The sequence below is a fragment of the Rana temporaria genome, chromosome 1 (assembly GCF_905171775.1).
Source record: "Rana temporaria chromosome 1, aRanTem1.1, whole genome shotgun sequence".
NCBI classification, from domain to species: Eukaryota; Metazoa; Chordata; class Amphibia; order Anura; family Ranidae; genus Rana; species Rana temporaria.
Window position 1 is genome coordinate 370,612,450 of NC_053489.1, and position 8,488 is coordinate 370,620,937.

The 8,488-nt window shown below is 52.4% G+C and overlaps 1 protein-coding gene across 2 annotated transcripts; it reads right to left on the bottom strand.

The window, feature by feature from the left end:
* Positions 1–559: 559 nt before the first annotated feature.
* Positions 560–5,974, bottom strand: LOC120910875 (polysialoglycoprotein-like). Of its 2 annotated transcripts, none has more exons than XM_040322501.1 (2): positions 4,855–5,974; positions 560–1,179 (listed from the first exon to the last, which is right to left on the bottom strand). In XM_040322501.1, the coding sequence occupies exons 1-2, from the start codon at positions 5,768–5,770 to the stop codon at positions 584–586; spliced, it is 1,512 nt and encodes a 503-aa protein (XP_040178435.1). In that variant the 5' UTR covers positions 5,771–5,974; the 3' UTR covers positions 560–583. The 2 variants fall into 2 exon arrangements, with proteins under 2 accessions (XP_040178435.1, XP_040178434.1); XM_040322500.1 differs by having other exon boundaries at positions 560–2,284; positions 4,855–5,973.
* Between the last annotated feature and the right edge of the window lie 2,514 nt (positions 5,975–8,488).

The following is an 8,488-nucleotide window of genomic DNA, read 5'->3' on the forward strand; positions in this document are numbered from 1 at the left end:
TCATGGCCGGCCCTACACTGACTTCCAGTTGCTCCGGGCCTCACTTGACTATGGTATACCAGAATTCACCCTGACCGCTAAAGCCCCTTTACAGTTAATACCCCCACTTAACCTTTAATAAATAATGAGACCACTACTTAGTGTTGGAGTAAAAACTGGCCGTAGCAGCCTCCTTTATTTTAAATACTCTTTAAATAATCATAAATAACCAATAACAAAAACCAATAACACATAGAGAAAAAACACTTATTTCCTGAGATAATAACCTCTCTAACATGGTGCTGGACTTTGCAGGACCCATTAACCCTTAACTCGTTAACCTTTAAACTTTGTAACTATGTAACACTTTTTTGGCACTGCGGTGTCCTAACCTCTGGTCATAGGCCTCAAGCCGAAGCTGGCTCAAAGACGACCATTGACCGCAGTGCCCCCATTCACCAACCTTCCAGCTACATTAGTAGACTGGGAACTAGAAACCCCTTCAGGACCCCTCCCACCGCTGGGTACTGGCGTCCATCTTTGGGGTAATATCTTCTCCTGCAAAGTCCAAAAACACCCGCCACCAGCACCCAAAGGTAACCCCTTACCTATGGGAGCACCTCCACACCCTCATCGCTTGCTGTACCCCCTCCTCTAAACGCAACACCCACATATCAATCCCCACGTCCGTGAGGTGAACACCATCACTCCTGAGGTATCTCCATGTGTCCACTTCCAATTCGGGGTGCCGAACCACTAGCCCCCCGTTCCTGAGCACAAACCGCCCCACATTTCTGTTTATCTTCCTGCGCGCCCGATTCACCCCCTCTACCGACCTGGCCATCCTCCATGTTGCCCTGGCCACCATGTCTGACCACACCACTATCGTATCCGGAAAGGACATCCGGATCCGCTGAAAGTCAAATTTAATGTCCCGTGCTATCTCCATCATCGATCTCACTCCAAGATCATTCCCCCCGGCGTGAATAACCAGAACCTCCGGTGGCCTGTCCAGCTGTGCAAATTTGTGCACCTCCGGCACCACCTTGCTCCATAACATCCCGGGGACCCCCAACCACCTTACACTCGCCTCCTGTCTCGATATTCCCAGCTGGCGACCGGTCGGGCGATCATCCGCCCGTCTGGCCCCCCGAACCACATAGGAGTGGCCCATTATCCAGACCAAAAGCGGTCCAGTACCTGAAAAACAGTAAACAAAAAAAAAAACACGTCACCAACATACCCACATAGAGATAACCCGCTTTTGAGTAATCCCTGTCACCCCCTTTGCCCCGTAACTCAAAACCCCACTCCCCAGACCTTCAACCCAAACTAGCCACCAGCTGCGGCCTAACATATAATTGAAACCGCCTGGATTCCCAACGCCCTATCCTCTTTATTGCCTCTTCACCCAGTCCATTCCTTGCCGCTTCCGTAGCTGCCCCGATCCTAAAGGAATGAGCCGAGAACTCCTTTGCCACCAGGCCCAATGCCCCCAGACACTTCCTAAACACTGCCACAAACTGATATCGTGACATCGGGGACCCATTTTCGTGTACCAACAAGGCGCCCCCCACCCCCGGACGTATGTCCAGGTAGTCCCTTACCAGCCCGACCGGGCACAACTCCGACCCTTCAATTGGGAACACATGAACCGCCCTTCCCTTGCCACTCTGATCCGTTTTGGACCTTCTGAGCCACAACGTGACCCCCTCCGGGGTCCAACCGACATCCGCAACTCCCATGCCCCCCTGGACCAATTTCGACGGGCTCACCAGCTCGCCCACCCTAAAGGCCCCAAAAAATGCCAGCGCGAATGCCGCACGGAACAATGTAACTTCAAACCTGGATGAACATATCGCCCCCACTTTAGCCAGGATTCCTCTCAAAACTTCGAAAGACACCGGGCGGCGAGTGTCAGGTCGCCGCCCCTGTTTCCTGTACCCTTTCAGAGCTTGTCGCACCCAGAAGTCCTTTGTAAGATCCGGCCACCCTTGCCATTTGAACAGAAATGCCAACCCGGCCAATTTCTTATCCAACGCCGACGGCGACACTCCCGCTTCCATGTTTCTAGACAAAAAATACAGAACCAGTGTCCTCACCTCCGGTCCCGAAAGGTGAACCTCCGATTCCCTCACCAAATCGCTCCACTCCGACCATACCTTCTCATAGGCCGCCCAAGTACCCGCACTCAACGATTTCCTAATCCAGGTGGAGATTGTTCCAATGGAATCTGCCACAGCCACTCCGGACAAGGGACCCCCCGTTCCTCTGCCTCCGGCACCAGCTCCCGGAACCTGTCCCACTGAAACCGAGACAAAGTGTCAGCCACGACATTGTCCACACCCGGTAAGTGCACCGCATACACAAACACATTCAGCTGCATACAGCGCAGCACCAAGTGTCTCAGGAGACGAATCACTGGGGGAGAAGATGCGGTAACTCGATTGATCACCTGCACGACCCCCAAGTTATCCCCATGGAAGCGCACCTTCCGATCCCGGAAAGACGTGCCCCATAACTCAACCGCCAGCACCACTGGAAACAGCTCCAGCAGCACCAAATTCTTTGTAAAGCCCGCAGTCACCCAAGACTGCGGCCAAGAGCCAGCGCTCCACTGACCCTGAAAGAAGGCCCCAAAGCCCGCACCCCCGGCCGCATCTGTATACAGCTCCAGGTCAAAATTGCTGACCGGGCCGGACATCCACAAGGCCCTGCCGTTAAAACCCTCTAGAAAAAAGTGCCATACCCGCAGGTCCTCCCTATGCTCCTTCACGAGCCGCACATAGTGATTGGGCAACCTAACACCCGCAGTGCTAGCCGACAGCCGACGACAAAAAAACCCTCCCCATCGGGATAATCCTGCAGGCAAAATTCAGCTTACCCAACAACGACTGCAAAGCCCGCAGCTGCACCTTATGCACTCCAATCATACCCCTGACCTCCGCCTTGAGGCCTTCTAGCTTATCCTGCGGCAAACGACATTCCATCTTCTCGGCGTCTATGACTATGCCCAGGAATTGAATGACAGACCTAGGACCTTCCGTCTTTTCGGGCGCCAAAGGCACCCCAAAACGTTCCGCTATGTGTTCTAGCGTAGATAACAAAACTGCACAAATCCGTGACCCCCCCGGTCCAATGCAGAGAAAGTCATCTAGATAGTGGATGACTGAATTCACTCCCGCCACGTCTCGCACCACCCATTCCAAAAAGGAACTGAATTGTTCGAACAACGCACAGGATACCGAGCAGCCCATGGGCAGACATTTGTCCACATAGAACTCCCCTCCCCAGTGACACCCCAACAGTCTGAAGCTGTCCGGGTGCACCGGCAACAGCCGGAAGGCCGCCTCGATGTCCGACTTGGCCATCAACGCCCCCCGACCGTATTTCTTGACCCATCCCACCGCCGCGTCAAACGATGTGTAGCACACCGAACAATCGCCCGCATCAATCGCATCATTTACCGACCCCCCTTTCGGAAATGAGAGGTGGTGAATGAGTCTGAACTTGTTTGGTTCCTTCTTCGGTACCACCCCCAACGGTGATACCACCAGACCCTCCAAAGGGGGGGATTCAAACGGGCCCCCCATGCGGCCTAGCCCCACTTCCTTCCGTAATTTCTCAGAAACCACTTCGGGGTGTTGGAGAGCCGAACGCAAATTCTTGGACAGCGGCGGAACCACCGTCAAGCTACAAGGAATACGGAACCCCACAGTAAAACCTTCCTCCAGGAGCTGAGCCGCCGCTCTGTCCGGATACCTACCGAGAAACGGCAGCATCCTTCTCACCATCACCGGGGTGCTCCCTCTTACCTGAAGAATCCCCGGGACGTCCCTTGCCCTGCTTGAAGCAGCGGGAAGAGGGGTGATTACCCCCACACCCGGAGCACTCATGCTTGTATCGGCACGACCCCCCAAACTTGCAGCTACCCTCGTTGAACTGCCAACAAACCCCTTTTTTCTTTCCGGCCGACTGTCCCAGGGAAGAGGCTCCGCCGGCCCCCCCCCTGAAAAAACGGCGCCGACGTCCTCGGAGCCGTCATAAGCCGCATCCAAAGGCTAATGTCCTTGGCGTCCCAACGAATTTCCGGCCTGATCGCCCGACGTTGCCTGAACTGTTCGTCATATCTAAGCCAACCTGTGCCCCCATAGCACCTGTAGGCCTCACTGATCGCCTCCTGGTAACTGAAGAGCGCCGAGCAGTGCTCGGGGTTCTTCTCGCCAATCACACTGGCCAAAATGGAATACGCCTGCGACCAGTTTGCAAACGTGCGAGGTATTAGCCTGTACCTCCTCTTCTCCTCATCTTCCTTCTTAGAATCCTCTGGTTTTACCCTGTCCAAATTGAATTTTTCCAGCGGTAACAGCGCGAATATCTCCACGTACTCGCTCTTCCAGATCTTTTCCCGTACCTCCTGTTTCAGATGCGACCCCAGCGGCGCATCGTAACAGGTGTAAACCTGTCCCCTAGCCTCATCCGCTAGCCGTACTAAATCCCGTTTTTTTGAAGCGGCCCCCGCCGACTCGGCGGTAACCTCCGGCTGCACTGATGCCCCGGCCCCCAAGCCGCCCCCACTTGCCTCCTTTCCAGCTACCACCAACGGCGTAGTGGCAGCCGCCACCGCCGCCGCGGCCACCCCCGTAGCTCCCCCGACCGGCCCCCAAGCCGCCGCCGGGCTTGCGGGAGGTCTGTCCCCCCCTTTTAGCTGACTGACCAGAGCCTCTAACCCCGACAAAAACCTTTGCAAACCCACATCCCCTCCAGCAATACCCACCTGTGCATCCGTAACCTGGGACGCCGGTGCAACAACCACATTCCTCTCAACCACATCAACACATTGCCTATTAGAAACATCAGTGTAAAATGACTTACCGGGCTGCGTGGAAGCAATCCCATCAGCCGACCGTCTCGAATCCCTCGTTGCTGGTATCGTCCTGGGCAAGACCTCGTCCTCAGATCCCGACCGCTCTCCCTCCGACCGATCCTCCTCCTCCGATGATGACCCACTGGGCGGCTCGGTCCCGGAGGCCGAAGGCCCAGGGCCGGATTCACTCCCCCTGCGGGCCCTGGACCCGTGCGGCGATTTTGCCGAAGCTTTCCTGCTTGGCGTAACCCTGTTGCTGCCGACGCGCTCCACCTCCTGCAAGTGGCTAGCCGAGGAAGCTGGGGGGCTAGCCACCGTGGCCTGCGATCCCACTCGCCGAGACCCCACCACCGGGCCCGTCACTGCCTGATCCACACGCCGGGCGGGCAAGGCCGCCGCATCTGAGCCCCCTGGCCGTCCCCCCCTTGCACCCACGCTACTCCTGGTGCCCCCGGCTGGGCCTTCCGACACAATACCCGCCGCCCGCTTCGCGGGGGGGCCCGAAGGGGCCCTGCTATGTCCACTATCCCCCCTCTGCCGTCCCGGGGATATACTGGGCGAATACCGGCGGGGGGGGCGGGACGAGCGCGTCCGCGAGGCCCCCCGGCCTGTGTGACTAGGCCCCGACGACGCTGCTCCCATGCCTGTGTGATCAGGCCCCGATGCGACCTGAATTGTGTCCCCGTGTGCCCGCACTGCTCCCCGGACCGACCGTTCAGGCCCCGACTCCGCCAGCACCACACCTGTGTGCTCCGGCCCCGATGCTGCTTGTCCGGTCTGGACGCAGCTAGGCCCCGACGCCATGCGCCCCATGTCCCCTCCATCCTGCGATAAAAGCGCCCCCAACTGCCTCTGCAGCCAGTCCTCACCCCGGATAGCCGCCTCCGCCCTCAATCTCCCGAATAAATCCTCGATCGCAGCCATCGCCGTGACAATTTGGGACAAGCGAAATCCCTGCAGGCTGAGCAGACACAGCAGCAACTTCACTCCCCCACGCTGCCTCTGCCCGGGAAACTGAGAGTAAGAGATATCTGTGATCTCTCCTCCCCTGCTCTGCTCCTCCCCCCACAGCTACTAGGGTTTCTGTTAACCCTGTCATGGCCGGCCCTACACTGACTTCCAGTTGCTCCGGGCCTCACTTATAAAGAGCATTTGTGGAAATTCTAACACTCCACAACAGGACAATGCCAATAACACACATGATAGACACAAGAGAAATGAGAACTCTGAGGTTTAAATATGCCTATGCCCAGAAATCTGGATATGAAAAATGTTGGATATGTAGTAAGTTCCATCCTAGCACTACTAGGATCCCTATAATGGGTATGGTTCCTTCATGGAGTGGGTGGGGAAAAGACTTAATGAAAAGGTTGAATAAATATGCGGGAATTATTGATGAAATATTGGAAAAAAAACTCTGATGATATTACTAAATTAAACATAGAAACTAGAGCAATTAGGGAGCAATTGTTATTGTGAAAATACAATTAGTACTACAATGACAATTAGAATTGAGGAAGATCACCCCAGGGAAGATATAGAGTGTTATCAGATTGTCAGATTAGCAGATTCGTATGATGCCAAGACGGGTGATATGAATGAGTAAAAGATATGTATCCACATACACCTTAAGAAGATCTTTGCTCCACATAGATGTGAAGTAGTACTGTGGACCCTTTGGTGTCATACTAGGTAGAGAATCTTTTTGCAAACTTAAGTTTTGAGCAGGAATGCTGACATGGTTAAAAAGTGCTGCCCTAGCCATCTTTATGATTATTGTTTTTGTTTTACTCTTATATGCTTGTTATAGGCTTATAATGTGCATAGTTGTTAAAATGTCCCGAACACCCGACCCAGCAGCTGCAAATAGAATCTATCTGAATATGTATCATGATAAAATAAGGGTGGAGACAGAGAACCACATAATTTAAAATTATTTGGGTCTAAGAGGGGATTGTGGGGATATTAAGGGTTAACCTAAGTTGTCTATAGATTGTATAAATGCTGTCTGTATATCAGAATGACATGAGTAAGTCTTGTAATCGTCAGTTTGGATATCCTGTGTAGGCCTTGTGACATCTATGTTTAGAATTGCCAGTTTGTGGCTGTTGACACATATCACCAGTTTCAATCACGAGATGAGTTGTAACTTAAGCAATAGATAACGGTAACTTTTTGGTCACTGCAGCAACGCCCGAAAGGGAGGATCCGCCCAGTAACAGTATACTGACCAATTGTAATGAGACATGTATATGTATTTCCTCTTGTTGTGAACATCCTATAAAAAGGAAATCTTACGTCATAAAGAGCAGAATGGTTTAACCTCATATCGTGTCAGTCTTGTTACTGCAGAAGGGCTAAATTCATTCTCACCGGTACCGAAGGGGCCATCGTAACTAAGGTGTGCATACTTTATCTTACCTAACGGGTTTGGGGAAGCCTTACAGTCACGAGGGCAAGCAGGCTTTGCGTCTAGAGGCAACAGTGCTGGTCGTGGACACGGTGCATCCTCATCAGCACGTGGCCGTTGGACACGCTCGTCCTTGTTTTCGGCAGCTGGCCATGTTGAGCCGCAACATGCCGAAGACTTGGTAGAGTGGATGACCAAGCCGTCCTCATCCTCCTCATCCTCTCTCACCCAGGCTCAGGTTACTTTGTCTGGCAAAGTAGCTGCCAAGGCGTCCTCTTCCCTCTGCTCAATGGCATCACTAACTCCTTCCCTAGCCCCACCATGTCCTCCTGAGTCCTGAGTAGTCCCCCGAACTGTTTGAACACAGTGTTGAGTACATGCTGCATGAGGATGCACAGCGTTTTGAAGGCTCCGATGATGGTACACAGATAGAGGAAGGCAGTCTGGCAGTCATAAGTGAAGTGAACTCCTGCGCTGTCTAGAGTGAGGGGACAAGTGAAAAGTGGGGATACTGCTGCAAATAAAAAAGAGGTCTACCTCGATAGACAAAAAGTGATAAATGTAACAAGTGAAATATTTGCGCTGTAAAGTGTTATATAAATTAATGTGTGTGTGCATATAACCACATACATATACAAGTACAAAAAATGGGTGGGGAAAGTCCAAAAAAGGGAGTGACACTAATATACCAGTAAACAATAATGTTGAATAGTCCTTAATCAAGGGCACAGTGCTGAAGAGGTCCAGGTACAACAAAATCCAACCATGTAGGGGTGCAGTTCATCAATACTTAATCCAATCAATAACGTTGTGAAGTGAAAAAATTTTGAAAAACACAACAATAAAAATAAAATATAAAAATAAAAATAAAAATAAAAATGAGGATCAAAGTATTTCAGAAGAAGGAGGCCTTGTATCCGAAAAGGGTGAAAGATAGAGAGTGAGCCGTAACCAAGATCTCATATATGCACCTCTAGTGATCCCAGCAGCTCACCTCTGATCTGGCAAGCTGGATTAAATCAGCCTGATCCTGATGGGTATGGTCCGTTGTTGGATATCACATACGGGTCTCCATAAAGTGTATTACATGAAAAAGTAGAAAGGGTAAAAACCAAATGGTGTGATAACGTCACAGAGAGGGGTAGCAATGTCTTCTGATCTAAACCAGTGGAGATGCACTCACATGTGGGTGAAAAACTGGGGCTCTTATCCACGAACGCCGAGCTCGTCAG

Bases quoted from the DNA above. Each gene is read 5' to 3' on its own strand.
- LOC120910875 (XM_040322500.1), bottom strand. From the start codon at position 5,770: ATGGCTGCGATCGAGGATTTATTCGGGAGATTGAGGGCGGAGGCGGCT. The intron at 2,285-4,854 runs GTAAGTCATTTT...TCTCGGTTTCAG, and splicing joins GATTGCTTCCACGCAGCCCG to TGGGACAGGTTCCGGGAGCT.